General features: G+C 34.7%; 1 protein-coding gene across 3 annotated transcripts in view; it reads left to right on the forward strand.

Annotated features, from left to right (window-relative positions):
- LOC138709418 (neurobeachin-like protein 1) overlaps positions 1 to 22807 on the forward strand; it is a 73788-nt gene that overhangs the window by 38960 nt on the left and 12021 nt on the right. For 2 of the 3 annotated variants that reach the window (XM_069840154.1, XM_069840156.1), the window contains 6 exons: positions 513 to 712; positions 4771 to 4943; positions 10192 to 10412; positions 13209 to 13352; positions 17399 to 17547; positions 20840 to 21112. In XM_069840154.1, coding sequence (XP_069696255.1) covers positions 513 to 712; positions 4771 to 4943; positions 10192 to 10412; positions 13209 to 13352; positions 17399 to 17547; positions 20840 to 20981 — 1029 coding nt within the window. In that variant the 3' untranslated portion in view covers positions 20982 to 21112. Of the gene's footprint in view, positions 1 to 512; positions 713 to 4770; positions 4944 to 10191; positions 10413 to 13208; positions 13353 to 17398; positions 17548 to 20839; positions 21113 to 22807 lie in introns of those variants that run through there. The other variant, XM_069840155.1, reaches the window with a different exon arrangement.

Raw genomic sequence — 22807 nt, forward strand, 5'->3', positions numbered from 1 at the left:
TTTAATAAATAAATATACGTTGTAAAATAATAAAAATACTACTGTCACATTTTACATTACTTAATCAACTGATGGAAGCTATTTTTTAAATATTAGCTATAAATGTAATTAATTTACATTATAACACCAGGTGAACTATTTAAAGAATTTGTAAAGAATGTTAAGTCATGTATATCCAGTGTACGAAGTCATCGTTAAAAATGAAGAAATATGAAGAAATACACTACAATACTTTTACAAAAACTCGTCTGTAAACTCAAGACAGCAAACATGAGTACAAAACCGGCATATGACACAATGGTGTATTATGGTTACTTACCAAAATATGTTAAATTCATACAATAGTTTAGTCTCAATGTAACAATCCATATGTGGTTTGAGTGAACTTTACCATATTTGAGAATGACGAGTAAACAGGATTCTGAATTTCTTGGAATTTTTGAAGGCTTTAAGGTAATTTTAAACTAATATCCTTCAAATGAATAAATACTTTTTTGTCTCTTATGTTGTAGGTTTCCAACGAGAAAGACCCCATTGTGTTCATGAGTGCCCCACGTTCCCCCCCACGCAGCTTCTTGCAAGTTGGGTTAGCAGACACGCTACTCAGTGTATCTAAGATGGGCGTAGTGGGTGCACACTCATGGCACCCCCATGATCGACATGGCACTAAGGGCTTCACCCTCGATGTCGACCCAACTATCAACAGTGCCAAGTAAGTACAGTAAGTCTTGGTCATATGGCGTTTCACTGTGGGAGGGAACCATGACAACACAGAGAGAAATTAGGCACTTTCAGCAGTATGTCGACCTCAGTGGTCTAGTTATTATTGTGCCAAGGCATTAGGAACCAACCAATATGCACTCTTCAACACGGAAATTGTCGCTGTTCAGAAACTAAGTCCCACCTCGAAATAGCTCGGGAATCATCATGAGTGTTGTGTTTACACGCGTGCGTTTTACAAAGAGAGATTCAAAGTCTGGTCTTTGTAACGAGAAGAAAGAGCTCTATCCCTAAGCCATGAAGGCTTCGTAAGGAATATTCGTTTCGTGACATACAGAAACGTCGCTGCTATGACTTGACTACATTCTCGGACCTGTGTGAATCTCACATTAACCTGAACGACAGACAAATTCATGCTACAGGAGAGCGACCATTTTCCGTGTCAAAGGGTGTACTAATTTTTCGGTGTGATTATTACTATTATTATTATTATTATTATTATTATTATTATTATTATTATTATTATTATTATTATTATTATTATTATTAACCTATTTCAAAGTACCCACAGAGAGGTCTGTGGGCAATGCATGCATCTCATGACATCTACAATATTATGTCACTATATTATTTGTACTTTTAAATGCCATAAAATAGGTACACTGGAGTTTAAAGATACCTTACCCCTATAAATCGATAGTGAACGATAATTACTTCTATGAATAAATGGCGAAGATAATAGTGAGTGTTACCAACTGTATCTATGTGCATTATACAATTCAATATTTCATTCCCCATTTCATATTGGAGAAAATGGCAAGTTGTAGCCGATTTAAGTGAACACCATATTTTAACGTTTTGGTGGCTACTTCACACACAACCCCCAGAATATCTGGAGGACCACACCTGCTGTTGGTTGACGGGTCCATTGGACCTAGCTGGGAGATCTTGTTGATCATCAGCTTTCCCTCCTTAAGCCACTGGAGGACGATTTTAGTGCCATAGCAGGTCAGCACTAGGAACAGAAAAGTAGAAAGAGGAGGAAGGAAAGGGAAATGAACCCCTAGGTCTCGAATGCTCTAATGCCATCGGGGTCGAAGAAAGTAAGAGTTGTCAGAGGACTGGATAGGAAAGGGTAAAGAGGGAATTAGGTATTGAATAGAGGAAAATTATACCAAATTCAGTCATTAACTCATCAAGCTGACCAGTGCTAATTGGTGAGTAGCTCCTCCCTTTAGTTCAGCTCGTAAAATTATGCTTACTAACAGCTGCACCACGGGAAGGTAGGGATGGGACATTGGGTATTTGTCCAGGTTGGTTCCTTAAAGCCTTTATGGGAAGGATTAATGGCTCTCCCCCCTGTATCCGACAGATACCCCTCTGCTGATTGTAAAACAACACTGGGTTTAGCTGAAAACCGCTGATATTGTCAATTATGAGAATAATTTATGCTTAATCTAGCTCATCATTTTTCCCAACACCTTTTTAATCGCCCCAATAATGGTGCCACATATTAAGAACTAGCAGAACATTTCAAAGTTTGTTAATTTGTTATATCTTTGGTTCTGATTTATCCCGTGGTTAAAAAGTTCGCTTACACGATAAAAAATTCGTAAGTCAGCTATATTTGAATGCCATTGTAGCATTGGATATTAGTTGGTAGTGCCATCTGTAACTGAAAGTTGTTGTTGTTTTCTAATGCCAGGCGTTTGACAATAAAGTCATATGACCTCTTGCTCTCCAATATTTTTCAAAGGCATTATCATGGCCAGCCACTGAAGCACAGATTTTGAGGTGTTCCGAATCCATTTCTTGGTTTGAGTTGCACAATGGGCAGTTAGGGGACTGATATATTCCAATTCTATGCAGTTGTTTTGCCAAACAATCATGGCCTGTTGCCAATCTAAATACAGCTACAGACGATTTTCGTGGTAAATCGGGAATTAACTGTGGATTATGATGCAGAGAGTTCCATTTTTTTCCTTGCGATTGTGTTATCAAATTTTGTTTGTTGAAGTCTAAGTATGTAGATTTAATAAATCTTAATACGTAGATTTAGTAACAGGTCTGTAAGTGGCATTGCTGCCCTTCTTTGCTAAAGCATCTGCATTCTCGTTTCCCAGGATTCCACAATGGGATGGTATCCATTGGAATACAATTCTTTTATTGATTGATATTAATTGAGAGAGCATTTTAGTTATTTCTGCTGTTTGAGATGACGGTGTGTGTTTAGAGACTATTGATAGAATAGCTGCTTTGGAGTCTGACAATATAACTGCATTCTTAAATTTATTGATGTGGCATAGAAGATTCCTGAGACTTTCACTTATTGCAATGATTTCTCCATCAAAACTTGTTGTTCCATATCCAAGAGGTCTATAAAGTGAGAAGGGACAGCACGTAACACCTGCACAGGCACCTTGTTCTCTGGAGATCAAGGATCCGTCGGTGTATAAATGAACCCAGTTTTGTGGAGGGTACCTAATATTAATTATCTCTGAAGACAATTGTTTCATTATTTCAGTGTTTACTTCTGATTTCAGTATTTCTTGTGTTAAATTTAGATTATATTCTATATAATATAGAATAATGTATAATGATTAATCATCTTTTTGTTTTTGCATCTAGCAAGATATCTCCTATAATTTAATTTTTCATCTTTTTATGTTTGCACCTAGCCTTGGGGTTGATAGCAAGATATCTCCTATAATTTAATTCGCCATACTCCATGAGTTATTGTTTAGAATTTATTGAATATATTTTTTCATTCTGATGTCTAGAAGTACCATAGAGCAGTTCGTGAGGATATGTTTTTAGACTTCTTCATGTACTTAAGTTACTTGTTCTTTGTGTAGTTTATGTCAGTGGTGTTTGTATTGAGTTTATAGAAGTTTTCGTTGTCTAGTATATTTTTTTATTTACATTTTTATACCCTGGTACTGACCAGCCTCATGGTCTAGTGGTCAGAGCTTCTAGCTATAGTTCATGAGGTCCCGGGTTCGATTCCCGGTTAGAGCACAGGAATTTTTCCTTAAAGGGGATTATTCCTGTGTTCGTCCATGGTCTGGAATTTAGGTTAAGTTTAGATTTAAGACTTCTCCTGGCACCACATTATCATAATTATCCTATCACATCATCGGGGTAATGTAACTCCGCCTTCCAGGCGCCCCAACCTCAGAAGTGGGTTACAATTAAGCCACGGCCAGGAGAGAAGACCAGAAATGTCAAAAAGACAACCTGGTGGCATTGGATAAAAAATATATATATATATTTAATAGAGTTAGTTAACTTTCTCTTTTTAAATTCATATATTATATTTAATATTTTAACATAGTTAATATCAAACTGTATAAATTCATTTTATTTCATTTTAATGACATGATTTAATGAGAATAATTAGCCTTTAATAAGGTTAAAATCATGCCGTGCCTTCTCCATGTCTTACATACATACAAAAATCTAGCATCAGTGTTCAACTTTACCATGTACAGTTTATCTTATATAATTGTAAATGCCAGCATGTGCATTACTTACTACAATATTAATGGGTAGATTAACTTATCTATTTTAAAAATTGTTTGCATCTCATGCACCTGAAGATGACTTTTTAAAGTCGAAAATATTAGTGACTTCGTATTAAATATTGTGATGTAACAGATTATCTGACCTCACAAATTGAAAAGTGTATTTGACTGAAAATCTATTATATATATATATATATTTATTAATTGTATTCACACTTTTCTGAACCAACATGTCCTTCAAATTTAAAGGATTTGGTTTAATTTGTAAGTTTTCTTTTAAATTCGGGATATTGATTTTCTGTTTTAATTCTTGAACCATGGATATGAAACGTCTTTGAGTTTTCAATCTTCAGAGAGGATGTATGAATGCCAATTTTTTCCTGGTAATTTGATAAGTTTTTCATATTGAATCAGTGCTTTTTCTTCTATTGTCGTGTTTGTAAAGTTGGGTAGCCCTTATAATATCTCTTCTCTTGGAGTAACAGCAGAAATCAAATAAATAACCTGTATATTAAATTGTTCACAGGACAAGAAGAAAACTTACTGGTCCTTTCCATCCAAGTTTGCCACTCAACAGTCACTTGTTTGTGGTGTCTCACGATGCTAAGTTCCTGTTTAGTGGTGGTTACTGGGATAGCAGCCTCCGAGTGTACAGCCTGGCCAAGAGCAAGACTATTGCGTCCATCAGGAGACATTTTGGTGAGTAGTCAGTCAGGAGTTGCATGCTGCACTATGGCCTATCAAATATTTATAGTAATAATATTTTTTATCGTCATTAAACATAGGTCTATGAAACTACCATGGTGGTCTTGTTAACATTTCTGTCAGTTACTTACTTACTGGCTTTTAAGGAACCCGCAGGTTCATTGCCGCCTTCACATAAGCCCGCCATTGGTCCCTATCCTGAGCAAGATTAATCCAGTCTTTATCATCATATCCCACCTCCCTCAAATCCATTTTAATATTATCTTCCCATCTATGTCTCGGCCTCCCCAAAGGTCTTTTTCCCTCCTGCCTCCCAACTAACACACTATATGCATTTCTGGATTCGCCCATGCGTGCCACATGCCCTGCCCATCTCAAACGTCTGGATTTAATGTTCCTAATTATGTCAGGTGAAGAATACAATGCGTGCACCTCTGCGTTGTGTAACTTTCTCCATTCTCCTGTAACTTCATCCCTCTTAGCCCCAAATATTTTCCTAAGCACCTTATTCTCAAACACCCTTAATCTCTGTTCCTCTCTCAAAGTGAGAATCCAAGTTTCACAACCATACAGAACAACCGGTAATATAACTGATGACAAAAGCTTCTCAACCGAATAATAACAGGCATTTCACATATTTATTCTCCATTTAATTTCCTCCTGAGTGTCATTTATATTTGTTACTGTTGCTCCAAGATATTTGAATTTTTCCACCTCTTCGAAGGATAAATCTCCAATTTTTATATTTCCATTTCGTACAATATTCTAGTCACGAGACATAATCATATGCTTAGTCTTTTTGGGATTTACTTCCAACCCTATCGCTTTACTTGCTTCAAATAGAATTTCCGCGTTTTCCCTAATCGTTTGTGGATTTTCTCCTAACATATTCACGTCATCTGCATAGACAAGAAGCTGATGTAACCCGTTCAATTCCAAACCCTGTCTATTATCCTGAATTTTCCTAATGGCATATTCGAGAGTGAAGTTAAAAAATGTGCCGGAGAATCAGTCCCATTCCGAGGCTTATTGTTAGGTTTCGTAACAAGCTGTTTTTTACGGTGATGGGTTGTTAGCCCTTCGCCCAACCCCCAAGCTGGAGGACCACCCTTTATCGGCTGTCCACGACTGCTTATTCAATATATTCTGTCAGTTACTGTCCTTAACTCTTACAATAAAAATCCATTTACATGCATCGAATTTATAAAATAAAACCATCTGCCCTCAATAAGGGTAACCACAAGGATCCAGAATACAAATACATATATAAAAGTTTACATTGAAACAACGAAAATACATAGGCTTACAATAAATTTGAAAAGAAAATTAAAGTGAATCATATTGCTTGAAATAGAGATGAAATTGCAAAATTTGAATTGAGTCCTTCAGAATTTCTCTAAGGAGTTTCTCAACATTGTAAAATGTGAATCCCTTTGATTTTAAAAGGTTATGGGTGTATTTGGGGATGATACCACATGTATTGACCAATGATTAGCCATAATATACTGCTTGCTGAAATAAGGAATGCAAGGTTCATAGATGATTCTCTTTTCATCATCAGTAAGTTTTAGCTGTTGAGCATCTCTTTCAAATCTGATAGTCGGGTCTAGTATTGTTCCTGTGTTCTTTTTTCTGTCAGTGACAACAATATCTGCTCGTCTTGTTGAATCATCTTCCAGATACAATGCTCTTCTTCATGGATGTCTAATCCTTATTGTCCTATGATCTCAGCAAGCATTGTCCTTACCCTGTCATGGCGGTTGTTCCACAGTAACTCAGTCTTTAGGCAGAAACCCAAGACATGTCCTAGTTTTTCAGTCTCGTTACAGCCTGGGTGGTGGCAACTGGTTGTATTGAATGCTCTACCTTGGACTGTCGTACTGCAGAAAGGTTGCATGACATCTTCACCGCATTAATATATTCAGATGATGACAGGCCTTTTTATTGAATATCCAGGAATTTGTCTTAGGACATTCTGCATACTTCATACTCTTAATATGAGTCAACCTTTGTTAAGTCTAAAACATTTTTCATTTCCCTGTATGAATAAATGTACTTTTTTTTTTAAATTATTTCACTTACAGTTCCGCATAACTTCTTTCACGCTACTCTGTTGTTTAGTTTCAGAATTTTCTCTTTTATAAGTAATTTTCATAAGATTTGAGTTTCCAGACATATCGGTAATAGGCCTAATATTATTATTTATCTGCAGAAGGGACAAACATCTTTCCCATTGTTTTCCCCTTCTGTTCCTTAACTTCTTTATTCCTAACTGCCACGGTGCTAAACCCATCCATTTTTGTTGTGTTGGGTGATTGGATGTGTTGTGTATGTGCGTTGTTGTTGTTGTGGGTTTTCTATAGATTTTGAATGTGTGTTTGTTGTCAATTTTTGTTATTGTGATGTCTAGGAAGTTTATGGATTTCTTGCTTTCGATATTTAATTTGTAGGTAGCTTTCGGTGTATTTTGTTTCTGTGATGATGTAGGTTTTTAATTTATCTTTTGTTTCCTTTGTATAGTATTAGTAGCCACCGGCGTGGCTCAGTCAGTCTGAAGTTGCGTTTGGGCGTGGGTTCTATCCCCGCTTGGGCTGATTACCTGATTGGGTTTTTTCCGAGGTTTTCACCAACAGTAATGTGAATGCAAGGTAATCTATGGCGAATCCTCGGCCTCATCTCGCCAAATATCATCTCGCTATCACCAATCTCATCGACGCTAAATAACCTAGTAGTTGATACAGCGTCGTTAAATAACCAACTAAAATAAATATACTATTAGTATGTCGTCAAGCGAATTCAAAATTAACAAAGAGAAAACAGTCCAGATGGTATTTAGGAAAGGAGGCAGGATACCGGCAAATGCAAACCTTATGTTGGAAAATGAGCCACTAAAAATAGTGAACAAATTCAGATATCTGGGACTATCGATTCAGACCACAGCATACTCATTCAATGTACACATCCAGGAGAGAACGGCATCAGCAATCAGAGCAATCTTCGCCATCAAGAAATTGTCATCACTAAGTTTAGATACAGCAATGAAACTTTTCCATACAACAATAGCACCCATAGTTACATATGGACTAGAAATTATTTGGGACAAGTTATCAATCAGCGATATGGAAAGAATAGAAAAAGTCAAGGCCAGATTTCTGAAGAGAGCACTTGGAGCAGGAAAATTCGCACCGAACAGATATATGTACTTACTTGCTAGATAAACCTTCTTTATAGAGGATCTAAGGATGAAAATGGCCTTACCATCCAACGAATCCTACAATGAAGTTATCGCACGAAGGACGACAAAGCAGAGAGGAGTTGATATTAATTTCTTCTGCACAGATGCCATGATATACAGGGATTGGACCAAACCGAACCAACCGCAAAGATATGCCATCGTTGGACTCGCAATACACGGATACCGCCACAAAATGTGTCAAAACTCAAGATTCCACCAACCTGATGAGAAATGCGTGTGTAAATTCTGTGTAAAAAAGTGTGAACTCTATCACTTTTCAGAGTGCAGAAATAGAATAGGATTGCTAACTGACCTCATCAAAGACAAAATATAAACAGTGCAGTGTGCCAAACTTTAATGCTCCTTCGAGCGCACCTTTCTCTTATTATTATTAGTATGTCGTCTACGTATCTGTGCCAATATATGATGATGTCTGTGTATTTGTTGTTGTCTTTGTTTAGTATACAGTATATGTTTGTTCTATGTTGTGTAAGAATATTTCTGCTGGTATGTTGGAAATGGGTGATCCCATTGACCTTGTAACAACTCGTTTATTTCAGAATGACACATGGATACCAATATTTGTGTGATATTTTAAAAATTGATTTTAATTTTTCTTCATCTTTATGTTGTTGTTGTTGTTATGCCAAGCGTTTGACAATAAAGTCATTTGACTTCTTGCACTCCAATATTTTTCAAAGATATTGTCATGGTCAGCCACTGAAGCATAGATTTTGACGTGCTCCGAATCCATTTCTTGATTTCTAAATGGAAAGTTGTAGCTGATTTAAGTGAACACCATATTTTAACATTTTTGTGGCTACTTCATCCACATACAACCCCCAGAATGTCTGGAGGACTACACCTGCTGTTGTTCGACAGGTCTACTAGACCTAGTTGGGAGGTCTTGTTGATCACCAGCTTTCCCACCTTAAGCCACTAGAGGACGATTTTAGTGCCATAGCAGGTCAGCACTAGGAACAGAAAAGTAGAAAGAGGTCAGAGGATTGGATAGGAAAGGATAAAGAGGGAATTAGGTATTGAATTCAGTCATTAACTCATCAAGCTGACCAGTGCTAATTGATGAGTAGCTCCTCCTTTTAGTTCAGCTTGTAAAATCATGCTTACTAACAGCTGCACCACGGGAAGGTAGGGATGGGACATTGGGTATTTGTCCAGGTTGGTTCCTTAAAGCCTCCAATGGGAAGGATTAATGGCTCTCCCCCCCTGTATTCGAAAGATACCCTTTCCAGCCTCTTCATCTGTATTCCTCCTGTGTTCTGCCAGTTCTTGCTCTTTTTGTCTGTTATCTCAACTTCCAGATTACCAGTTCCCTATAATCAATTAAATTGTCCATTTTGAATCTTGCGTACACCACTTTTAACACTTGGATATAATTAATTGATGAACTAGTGGACTTACTCGTGTTAAATATGTAATATTTGTCCAGCTTACAGCTGTTTCAGTGTTTCACGCACCATCATCAGAGCCTACTAGATCGCGGCGTCATCCCAAAAATACACAACACAACAAACATAACCTTCAATCGCAACGAAACCAATCTACTGGAAAAAGGATTAAAACATAACATACCACACAACAACACAGGACCAAAACAAAAAAACACAGACAATCATCAACACACAAACGGACATGGAAATCCTACACACACAACCCAAGAACCAAAAACTCAACACACTAGAACAATACGAAATATACAAACACACTAAAACACACCCCGATCAAATCCTCAACACACAGATCAATTTCAGTACACACACACTATTCGACTCCACACTTCAACACCTTCCAACAATAAAACACACCCTCTTAACAGGCAGAGAAGTTCGAGATGATGCCGCGATCTAGTAGGCTCTGATGATGGTGCGTGAAGCACTGAAACAGCTGTAAGCCGGACAAATATTACATATTTAACACGAGTAAGTCCACTAGTTCATCAGTCAATTAAATTGATTGTTCTGCCTCACAACATTTTGTCTTTTGCAGACTTGGTTACATGTGTTGCTCTGGATCAGTGTGGGTCGTATCTCATCACTGGATCGAGGGACACAACCTGTATTGTGTGGGATGTGAGCCAGCTGGGAACAGGCAGCAGTTCAGCTGTCCATATGACCCCTCGGCCTGTGCAGACACTCTATGGCCATGATCGAGCTGTCACTTGTGTTGGTATCATGACGGAGCTAGATATGGCCGTCTCAGGGTCACAGGTGAGCACAATAATTGTCAAACAAATCAGTATTATCATATAACAGTCGCATATTTACAGACAATAGCTTATCATTTTAAAAAATGTATAACAAATGATAATTTCAGGATTTCCAGTGTTAAATCTAACATGTAACATCATAATTAATGATTAAATATTAGAACAAATTTCATTGTTTGAATAATTAGGTTGCAGTATATCATATTATACAGAGCGTTCGCCTATGGGTGGGGCCAGGAAAGTGGCCTGCCCGCGGTGTCGCTTGCGGGAATCGTCTATCCGTAAGCTTCCGCTTTCTATACCGTACTATACTCTGTAGGGTTTTAATTTTAAAAGTTTAGCAGCAGTAAAGACTGATGTTTTGAAACACTAGCTTCCTGTGAAACACGTCTTAGAGATTTATTAGGAGAGCATGTAAATGATACACTGATTTCATCAATTTTTTCTCCCGTCAATACTCTTCGTTTTCGCTTAGGAATTGTAGCATTTATCGACCCTGTTGTCCTTAATTTGTTAACAAGACGTCTAACAGTTTCTCTACCTTGAATTGGAGCACCCGGATATTTCACTTCAAATTGCCTACGCACCTCTCTACATGACTCAGTTTTCACATATGCATCATACATAAAAACTCTCTGTTCAAGTGTGAATTTTGTGTTTTGCATTGTTAACAAAATTTTACACACACGCTGAATATTTAAGCAACTGTGTCAAGAAACTGCACTGTACGTGTTAAATACTGCATCATCTGGCTCACAACTGATAACTTGTCGACCTTGATGTCCTTGATTGTCGAGTGTGTCTCAACAACTGCGCGCACAAAGCGGCATATCAGTACATGCCGCTTTCCTGGCCTCACGCATAGGCGAACGCTCTGTATAAGCAAAAGTATATAAATATCAAGATAAAAAATTTCAGAAAATATTTGGAACAATTTGTCGTACATTTAGAAATAAAACATTAGAAGGAAACCCAGATGATACTTTACAAAACCTTAGCTGTCCCACTTTTAACATGTGTGAGAATTTGTCTCTAAACAGAGCTACTAAGAGAAAATTAGAAAGTAATGAAATGACATTTCTCCGAAGGGCAGCTGGCTACACATTATTAGAATCAGAGAAAAGAAAATATACAAAAACAGTTGGGCATTTCAATTTAGTTTATGAAATACAAAATCAAAAACATATTCAGCATGAACATATGCAAATAATGGAAGTGCATAGAATATTTCTATCAGCTGAGAGGAAGAAAAAGTATTGGAAGACCAAAAACTTGTCGGATAGATGACATAACTTCCTGAAGTAGGGACAAGTCATGAGGCCTAAAGCCTATAGTTGAGGAAGAAGAAGAAGAAAGTAGTTTTATAAAGGAAGAACATTCCCCACAGTCTTCATCTCTTACTCCTTAGTCCGTCACTGCCAATAATAAGAATGACAGTCGATTTTTTTTTTACTTTTGACGTCCCCTTAAATGTATGTTCAGCAACTCTCCTCAATTATTACATGGAATTTGACGATTTAAAAAGTATGGTAAAATTCACTATTAAACCTGAAAAAAATATGATTATGTGGCTGTTTTAAATTGACTATTATACTTTTACTACGTCATACTACTTTTGACCAATAAAACGGTAAGAAAGGATGTCTTTCAACCAATCATGGCTGCTTATCGCACAATTTTATCGCGTCCCTAGCATTTGTTTAATTTTATCGCTTCCCTAGCATTTGTTTATTTTTATCACTACCTAGCATTTGTTTCTTTGTTTGCCAACATTTCAAACTTCGCTAGTCTGGACGTCAAAAAAACAGAAAATTACAAACCACTCCAGTCGATGCACAGCAGTTTCAAATATGACTCGCATTGGCATTCAAGAACAAGAATTACTAAAGATCACTGGTCATGCTATGCATCTTCCCTGAAACCCTATTTACAAATAAATGAAGAGCACCATTCAGAAATCCTGAATAAGTTGAGGAATACACCATGTACATCAGCGAGTTCACTTCTTTTACGTACACGTCCAATGTAACATCAACTGAACCACCAACCACTAAAACATTCAAATTTGAAAATTGTACTTTCAATAATTGTTTCTTTTAAAATTATTCATGTTTATTTTTTATTTCATCATATTTATTAAAATGTTTCTTGTTTATTTCATCATCCCTAATTAAAACTTTTCTAACACTTGTTTATATTATTTAGGTTATGTTTGTTATAGCTTCTGCTATATGATATTATGGATAGTCACGTATCAGAGATCGTTTAATACTAGGATTTATTGAAAATCATCTGTCAAGTGACGTTGATTACTGGGATCCAGATGATTGAAGTGGAATGCAAATCTTTTAATAAAAATGAAACTGAATCAACAAAGCCTTCCACAGAGTTCAATTAAGATTCCATAGTTGGCACAACTGATAACAAGAAAACAGTTAATTATAACACACTACTGCCATCTAGCGTAATGTTGAGATGGTACAATAATACATTTGAAGACAGTTGTATTTTCGTAAGTCAATATTTTATTGTATTAGAGTACTTTGTTACTCTTTATATACTTTCTTCTAATCGTGTAATAGTCAATTAAATCCCACTCGAGTTTTGATTTTCTCTAGATAAATCAGAACCTCTAGTGAGATTACTGTTGATAAAATAGCAAAATTATTCATAGGATAAATATTAAGCAATGAAGTGTAGAAATAGCCTCCATAATTATAGTTAGATTAGTCAATAGACATACTAATAAATTTCTATTTTTAATTACATGTTTCATAAGAATTTTTTTTCTATGTAGGATGGAACTGTGAATGTGCATACAATACAAGATGGTCAGTATGTGCACACTCTAGAACCAATGGGCTGTGTAGGACTTCATGTTGAGATTACATTCCTTGCTCTGTCTTCACAAGGACATATTGCCTTCTCTGCCAATGATAAGGTATGGATGATGAAGTAAAATGTAAATCAAGATTATACTTATACTTAAAATAAAATAGTATAAAAATGTACCTAATGGAAGAAACCGAATCTGAATTTCTCTAGAACAGTGGGAACTAACTTGAAAATATAGCTAAATACAGACTCTATATTGATGAAAACTTATTTCTAACAATAATTTATCAGCAAAAAAATGTAATTCGATTATATTTCATTTGCATATAGTTGGTGCTTTTCTTCCTGAGAAAAAAGTGTAGCAGACGGTAATAATGAGCATTAATGAGCAAAAATTGACATTATACCATTACAATTATTTGGTTATTTTTTAAATGTTCCGTCTGCTAATCATATACCCTACTCTACATCATAAAGAATTCAATATTTCTTTATGTAGCAAACACTAAAACCTGCTCATCCCTCTGATGAGAGTCATGAATGAGGAATGTCACACATTTGTCGTTTGAAGCTTTCAGACATTTCCTTAATATCTTCCTGGGTGTTCTCATCTCTGTTCTTTTCGTAGAGATGTTTTTTCTTATTTCACGGTTTCCCAGTGAAAATTGCAGTAGCTCGGTTTTTAAGATCTGGGCTGGAATAAGTTCAGGTGATAGGCAGCTACATGCTTCATTGTGCTCATTACCACTTCAGACTGCAATTTTTCTTGATTGCTTTTTAAGTGCAGTATGTATATGAATACCCTGTCCTACAGACTTTGTAATAATAGTTGCTGTATCATCTAATTTAAGTGAATAGAACCAAATAATTGCATTGTATTTGTATTTCTGGTGGCGTGATAGAGAAGGTCTGATGGCCTTAACTACACTAGAATGGATGAACGGACAGACGGACAGATAGATAAATAAATAAATACATAGATTAATAGGACAGTAGCTAAATAAATAACTAATAAATAGATGCATAAATAAATAAATAAATAAATAGGTAATTAAATAAAATATAAATAAATACGTAATAAAATAAAATAATAAATAAATAGGTAATAAAATAAAATATAAATAAATAAATAAATAAAATATAATAAAATAAAATTAAATATAAATAAATTAAATTAAATAACTAAAATAAAATTAAATATTGATTAATTAATTAATTTAATTAAATTAAAATAAATAAATAACATTAAATTAAATTAAATTTCAATTTAAATTACATTTAAAATTGAAATTAAATTTAATGTTAAAATTAAATAATTAAATTCAATGTTAAAATTAAATTTAAAATTATATAAAAAAATTAAATAAAAAAATTAAATTATAAAAAATTAAATGAAAAAAATTAGATTATAAAAAATTAAATAAAAAAATAAAAAGAAATACAATTAAATTAATTTAAATTACATTAATTTAAATAAATAAATGAAATTAAAATCAATTATATAAAAATAAAAATATGAAAATATAAATTAAAATATTAAATATTAAAAATTAAAATATTAAAAATTAAAATATTAAAATATTACAATTTAAAATATTAACATTTAAATATTAAAATTTAAAAATTAAAATTTTAAAATTTAAAATTTAGAATTTAAATTTTAAAATTAAAAAATAAAGATTAAAAATAAAAATTAAAAGTAAATTAAATTAAATTAAATTAAAATTAATAAATGAAATAAATAATTAAATTATATTTAAATAAATAAATGAATAAATAAATTAAATTAAACATAAATAAATAAATTAATTAATTGAATAAATGAAATTTTAATTTTTTTTTGTTTCTTAAAAATTGTTAATATCTCTCTAACATTAAAAATTTTTTGAAGGTTTAAAATTTTTTTTTAATTGGTATTTATAATTGTTTTTTTTTCAATTATAACACTACTAATTTTTTTTAATAAAAAAATTGTTCTAAAATATTTTGAAATGTAAAATTTAAAATCATAAACTTAAATGAAATGAAATTAAATTAAATCAGAATTATATTATAACTAAATTAAATTTAAAAAATAAGAAATTAGAAATAAAAACTAAAATATAAGAATTAAAAAAAATATGAGTAAAAATTGAAAAATTGAAAAATACAAATTTGAAAAATACAAAAAAAAAAATAAATAAATAAAAATATAAAAAAAAACTTAAAAATAAATAATAAAAAATTGGAAATTGAATTTTAATCTTAATGAAATTAAGTCAATCAAGGAATGAAATAGAGAAATAAAAAAATAAATAGAGCTGAATAAAATAGAAAAGATAAAATAAGATTAGATTACATTAGATTAGATTAGATTAGATTAGATTAGTACAGTTTTCATGTTAATTAAATTAAATTCTTGTATGTTTGTAATCTGGATTTGAACATTGATCTGGCTTGTCAGATGTCTCTCTTTCTTTTGAGAAATTATTATTTTAGATTAGATAATAAATGAAATAAAATTAATAAACAAATATAAAAAAAAATAAAAAAAAATAAATGCATAAAGAAATACATAAAGAAAGAAAAAAGGAAAGAAAGAAGGCAATAATCTTTGCCATGTTTACTATCTCTTCTGTAAAATATATATCCCTTCATAATGTAATGTAATATTGATAATTTACTGCCTAAAGTACTTGTTAGAAACAGCCACTAGGACCTATTTGGAGAGGCTTAAGCCCCTAAAAATTTATTTGAATATCTCCAAAATGGCTTCAGACATAAAATAACCATTATATCCATGCATTTGAAACCAACTAAACTTTGTTGAAGTGATATGACAACTATTTCGAGTGAAGTCTTATATCACGTACAGTAAGCAACATAACAAAATGTTACTGTATCATTAATTAACAGTGAAAATGTTTAATAAAATATCAGAACTACTTTTTCAAGTCCCTCCTCTGTCGCCAAACTAAAATTTCTAGTGACGCCTCTGGCTAGAAGACTTAATTTCTTGTGTCTATATATGAAAATACATTCTTTTCAGTGTTATTGCAAAGGTGAATAAATGAATTTAAATTGAGACTAGTGCCATTTTTAATTTTAAGGTTTTATAATGTTGGTTATATCATTCTTATATAATTTTTAATATTACATTCTCATTTTCTTTAACTATTTTCTCACCGTAGTACTTATACAGGGTGCGTCAGAAAGAACGGATGGATTTCACATAGCAAGAAAATTGTAAAGATTCATCAAATCAAAAATTTATTGTTATCAACAGATTCACCAATACATATTATGTCCTTGGCTTTCAGTACAGGCATCGAGGCGTTTTTTGATGTTCGCCATCACTTTCACAGTCATAGCTGGAGGAATTGCCACGATTTCTTCACGAATCGCCGTCTTCAGTTGGTCCAGTATATGTGATCGATGTTTACAAACTTACGCCTTCAAATGGTTCCAAAGAAAGAAGTCCCACGGCGAGAGATCTTACTGTAGCCTCGGACAATCTCAGTGCAATAGCATGTTTGCGGGCTGATCTTTGAGGTGGCCTGAAAACCTAGTGTCTGTCTCCACATTTGCAGGTGTACACGCGTCTAGGTGATTTCTTCTTTAATGTTGAACCTGTGATACGAAATGAAGCCACCCACCGCAAAATTGTATTTCGAGTTGGAATCCTAGCATGACATCTGATGTCGAAATGAGTCCTGAGTGACGATAACAGACTCTTCATTTTTAAAAAATGTCTCTACGATGAAAGCACGTTGTACGCCAGACCAACACCATGTTCTCAACTGAAACTGCATTCTCTGGCTGACACAACAGTCGTGGTCCCCCTCACTGTAACCCTCCCCTCGCTGCATATCAATAGTTTGAAATCCATCCATTCTTTCTGACGCACCCTTTAGTAAAAAATAACAATTTCGATATTATGAAAATAATAATGTTTATGAGTAATTTTTTTAGGGTAATCCCGTTATTCCTCTTCAAAATGCTGTAAGAAATTATTTATAATTCAAGCATTTCTTATACCTACGATATTGATGTCAAATTTTCAGTTTCGCTCATACATTTCATATTGTCTGAAATATTCAATTTGAAAAAAAAAAAAAATATTTAAGTTTCAATACTATAATTAGGAATTGTTCATCATTTATTTGTTTTCAGACAAGTCACTCGGTACATGTATTCTCTGTAAATGGCGTGAATCTGGGATCAAAATATGTGTCAGGACGAGTAACGGGGCTCACTATAGCAGGGGACCATTTGGTGGTGGTGGACGATGCAGGAGATCTAACAATGAGCAGGCTGCTTGGGTAAGTTGAGAGTTGTTTTTACATCTTATATGTATTTGCTAGCCAAATCTTGATCTATAGTCCTGTCGCTCTAATTTCTGGCAGCCAATCGCGTTGCAGGTCGGCTACATTTAAACGTGTGCATCTTGTGATTTGCTGATGAAGACGTTATTCATTCCTTAAGGCTCGATAAATACTTAATATAATCGCCCGCCATTCTTTCATTGGCGTTCGCAGAAAGCACACGAAGACGTTATTTGCCGCGCAATTATTTGCTGAATTACAGTGCGTTTGATTTATTATCATAGGAGCTACAATATGATAATGTTTAATGGTGTGACAAATAGATTCCTCATCTGGTAGCTCGGCAACGAAATAACAAAAATGGCGAACGATACTACCTACCTAGACTTTATAAAGCCTTGACTTCCTAAGACGTAAGCAAAGAGGAAGAGTCATGCCGGGAATAACAGCGTCGTGACTATAGTTATTGAAGTCTGGTTTACAATAATGTTTTTCTCAGAGAGGAAAATTGCTGCGTCAGTATTTTGGTATAAACCCATATTCACGTGATTTCTTCTATTGCAGACTACTTTAAGAATAAACTCCTTAACAGCTGGTCTAACTTCTTTTTCTTTTTTTTTTTATTTCTTATATTTTTTTGGTTTAAATTAGATTTTTATTACCGGTAATCCTAGAAATTACTCCTACATGTATTCGTGACATCATCAGTACAAGGAATAATCACATATAACATATAATGCAATCAAACTTATATATAAAATAAATTAAAAACCTGTTGGAACAAATCAGATTCATTTATTTATATGTTTTTTCCCTCTGGTCTATTTCTAATTCTTCTCCTGCTTCATCGATTTTACTGGGAGCCTGAAACATAAAGGAGAAAGGCAGTATCAACAAGGAATGAATGTTAATTCCTGGTACTAAATCTTTAAGTTTAAATATTCATTTGTGCAAAGCGACATGTGTGTTAATAGAATGTTCTAAACCTTTTCTTCGAATTTTTTTCCATTGAGTTGCTTAAACTTTTGTGGGAGTTTAATATATAAGGTGGAAACTCTATGTGATATGCTGTTAGAGTTGCCAACCTTCCGTAATTTTGTTCTCTTCAAACATTTTCTCCCCACCCCCCTTTTTTTGCATGTACAAATTATTCTAAACATTTGATTTTGTCGTGAATGATGATTATTTATATGACGAATTTTGTTATTCAAGAGATGCATTGAAATGTGCAGTCTTTTTAGAAAGTAATGCTTGCCAGAAAAATGGGTTTTAATGCTCACCTGTTTAAAATCAAACGTTACTAGTGGCTTGTGCAGCAAATGCTGCAAACTAAGTTCATAAGAATTTCAAATAAAAATTGTTCAGTTTTTCAATGAAGAATACCAGACATTTTGGAAGTTATTTGCTTCCATAATAGTGAAATATAACTCCCTCTGAATGTATTTTATGCCAAATACTTTTCCTTGAACCTATCCATCTTCAGTTCTTGAATTTCAATGCGAAAGCGCAAGTAACAATGGCAGAACGATCAGCGAATTTTTCATGTGGGAGTAATGCAGTTGCTATTTCAGGTCATTGCAGATTGTAGGTGAGAGTTAAGAAAATGTCAGGTTTATCATGCTTTGAACAAAAGACATAGCATCTTGGTATAGCTGCTGTATGTTTCGTGAACTACCCTGCAATGTAGAAGGCAGAATCACTTTTTCCCACTAAGAGATCTTGCTGAGGTGATCAAGAGACTAAAAAATCTTGTAGGCCTCTTATTTTATCAGTAAGTAATGCCTTTTGGTCTTTTCTTAGGAATTATAATTGTTGCGCTTCTCCAGATAATACTTATCTACCAAATATTGCTGGATTAATTTGTGTGAGAAATGGTTACGAACAGCAATCCAAAATGGTACAAACTAAAGTAAAGTCTTTCTAAGGGGCTGTGTGCTGGTGTGGGGCACTGTATTGCAATTGTGATTCATCGGGGAAGAGGAGGTAATATATTTAATTAGATCACAGTGAGGGCTTAATTTGCTCTTCCCTTTTCTGCCAGGCACAACATAATGGTATTATATTTTATACATTATCAGAAAAATTACACAAATGAAGATCGACATATTGGCATTATGATGTCAGAGAATCTGAGCCATCTGAACTCTAAATATATCAGCAATCTTGCAGGTCATGGCCTTCGTGTAATATTGTTTATTTTTCATTAGAAGTTCAAATAAAATTTTTTTCAAATTTATTTCCAATGAAGAATCCAGACATTTTGGAAGTTATTTGCTTCCATAATAATGAAACATAGGCCTACTCCTCTGAATGGTTTTCTTCATGCTAAATACTTTTTATTTAACCTATACATCTTCAGTTCTTGAGTTCCAATGCGAAAACGCAAGTAACAATGTCAGAACGATCAGTCTGTTTTACATGTGGGAGTGAAGCAATAGGTACAGTATTTCAGGATATTGTGGATTGTAGGTTAGAGTTATGAAAATATCCTCTCCTCTCCTCTCTCCCCTCTGCCCTCTGCCCTCATGCCCACATGCCCTCTGCCCTCTGCCCACATGTCCTCATGCCCCATGCCCGCTGCCTTCATGCCCTCTGCCCTCATGTTCTCTGCCCTCATGTCCTCTGCCCTCATGCCCTCTGCCCTCATGTCCCATGCCCTCTGCTCTCATGCCCCATGCCCTCTGCCCTCATGCCCCATGCCCTCTGCCCTCATCCCCATTCCCTCTTCCCTCATGCCTCATGCCCTCATGCCCTCTGCCCTCATGCCCCATGCCCTCTGCTCTCATGCCCCATGCCCTCTGCCCCATGCCCTCTGCCCCATGCCCTCTGCCCTCATGCCCCATGCTCTCTGCCCTCATGCCCTCTGCCCTCATGCCCTCTGCCCTCATGCCCCATGCCCTCTGCCCCATGTCCCATGCCCTCTGTCCTCATGCCCCATGCCCTCATGTCCTCATGCCTCATGCCCTTATGCCCCATGCCTTCTGCCCTCATGCCCCATGCCCTCTGCTCTCATCCCCATGCCCTCTGCCCTCATGCCCTCTGCCATCATGCCCTCTTCTTTCCTTTCCTTTCCTTCTTCTCCTCCTTTCCTTTTCTTCCTGTTTCTTGCTTTTTGCCTTCTTTCTCCATTTGCTTGCTTCCTGCGTGATTCTCAATCTTTCCTACTGTATCTTAGATCCTTGTCATTGTCACAAGTTTCATATTCGATCTCTACATTACCTTCAGATCTCTTTTTTATACTTACTGCTGTTTCGTTAATGTGAAATTCTTTACCTTTCTTTGTATTCAGGTTAAGACCAGTGTATGATGTGCCACTCCATGTGCCGTTGCAGTCTGTAGTTGTGACTGCAGGCAACACTCACTTGTTAGTGCCAACGCGGGAAGGGAAAGTCATAGTTCTAGGTGTTCTGTGCAGTGTAGACAGTAAATAGATGCTCAGCTGAATGGTAGGTTGCTGAACCATTGTTTCACATTTTTGTGAGGCATTTACTATAATGTGCATGGTTAGAATGGGTGTGGTGCAAAAATACCTCCTAGCCTTGAAGTGTGCAGCATAAGATAAGGTGTTTAGAACCAACGAGTTATGGAAATTAACAAGAAAGTACCCTACGTACTGTCTTACATTCCAAACAGATTTAATCAGTGAAAAATTAATTTTGAACCCAAATTTCTTTACATATACTATATCATGCAATCTAATTGAAATATACATACTTGTTCTGTAGATTTTTATACCCATAATATGTAATTAATTTTATGGGATGTAAAATAATATTTCTTATACCATAAACTCTGTCTGTAGTGGAATCCAACAGGAGTAGAATTTATTTGCGTTATAGACTGATTTCCACTATTTGTAGATGTACCGGTATGGTTTCTGTAAGAAACAGTATAGACATTAACTCATGTATAGCTATAGTGATAATGAACCATAACTGTTTAGCTCTGTTCACTTTAATGCTTAGATTCACCACAATCTACCCTCTCTATATGCCATAGTTACAAAACAACAAATGTTAATATGTCCCACTTTTATTAAATACTCTACTCAGAACACTGGTACATTGCAAATGGACACACTAGTCTAACATGACGTACTACGAAGTTCAGTTAAGTAAGGTTGCAGTTTTCGAGTAGATAGTATGGAGGATACAGTCAGTACGAATTCTATGTAAAGTATACTACTTATAGGCTTAAATACATCAACTTCCCATTTTATAAGTTCACTGATAGCAGTGTGTTATAAAAAATAAATTTAGTATAATATTCTATCTTCCAACATACTGTAGTCTTGCTTTTCACTTTCTGCATTAAACTTTTTCTACAAGATGTTTTATCATCATCATATCCCTCACGTATTAGACCCTACAGGATCTGTTACGGTCTCATGCCAGCGCTTTCGTGGTCTTCCCAATTTCTTCTTTCCTCTTGGTACATAAGTAAGAATCTGTTTAGGCCATCTAGTGCGATCCATCCTTTCGACATGTTTTTTCCACTGAAGTCGATATTGTTGAAAAAAATTAACTATAGGATCCATTTTGAGTTCCTGCAAAATGTCCACATTTTTACGGTGTTCCAGCAAAGAGCATCCCGCTGTTCGTCTCATGAACCTCATTTCAGCTGTCGCCAGCCTTTGCCCATCAGCTTTTCTGATTGTCCATGCCTCGCTACCGTAAGTGAGGACCGGTCGAGCTAGTGTTTTATATACCTTTAGCCTTGTATGTTTCTGAACATGGGAGGATTTGAAGACGGCATTAATGACTCCAGTGATTTTTATAAATTTAGATATTTTGTTTGACATATCTTCATCAGTGATGTAAGAGAGGTTATAACCTAAATAGTTAAATGAGTTAACACGTTCAATTAAAGTATTATTTATCATGATCTTACTTGGAATTGGGTTCTCTCCCGAAAATGCCATGACTTTTGTTTTCTCTTTTGAGATTTCCATATTGAAATCAGAGGCGATTATTTGCAAATTATAAATGGCTCTTTGTAAAGATGTTTTATATAGCCTGTAAATTCATGGTATCATGGAAAAAATTCATTTATGGACAGTTTTCTTTATTTACAGATTCCATTTAATATATAAGTAGTTTATAAATCCGAGACCATATCTTCTTGTTTGCAGTAATCTATTTCTGTGGGTCTATAATCTTAATTTAAAGACCTTTCTTTGATATATATTCATGTAGATCAATGTCCTATGTTTTTATAAACGATTCCATCAATAGAAATTGTTTCCATAAGTGTTATT

Source organism: Periplaneta americana, chromosome 11 (assembly GCF_040183065.1).
Source record: "Periplaneta americana isolate PAMFEO1 chromosome 11, P.americana_PAMFEO1_priV1, whole genome shotgun sequence".
Classification (NCBI taxonomy): domain Eukaryota; kingdom Metazoa; phylum Arthropoda; class Insecta; order Blattodea; family Blattidae; genus Periplaneta; species Periplaneta americana.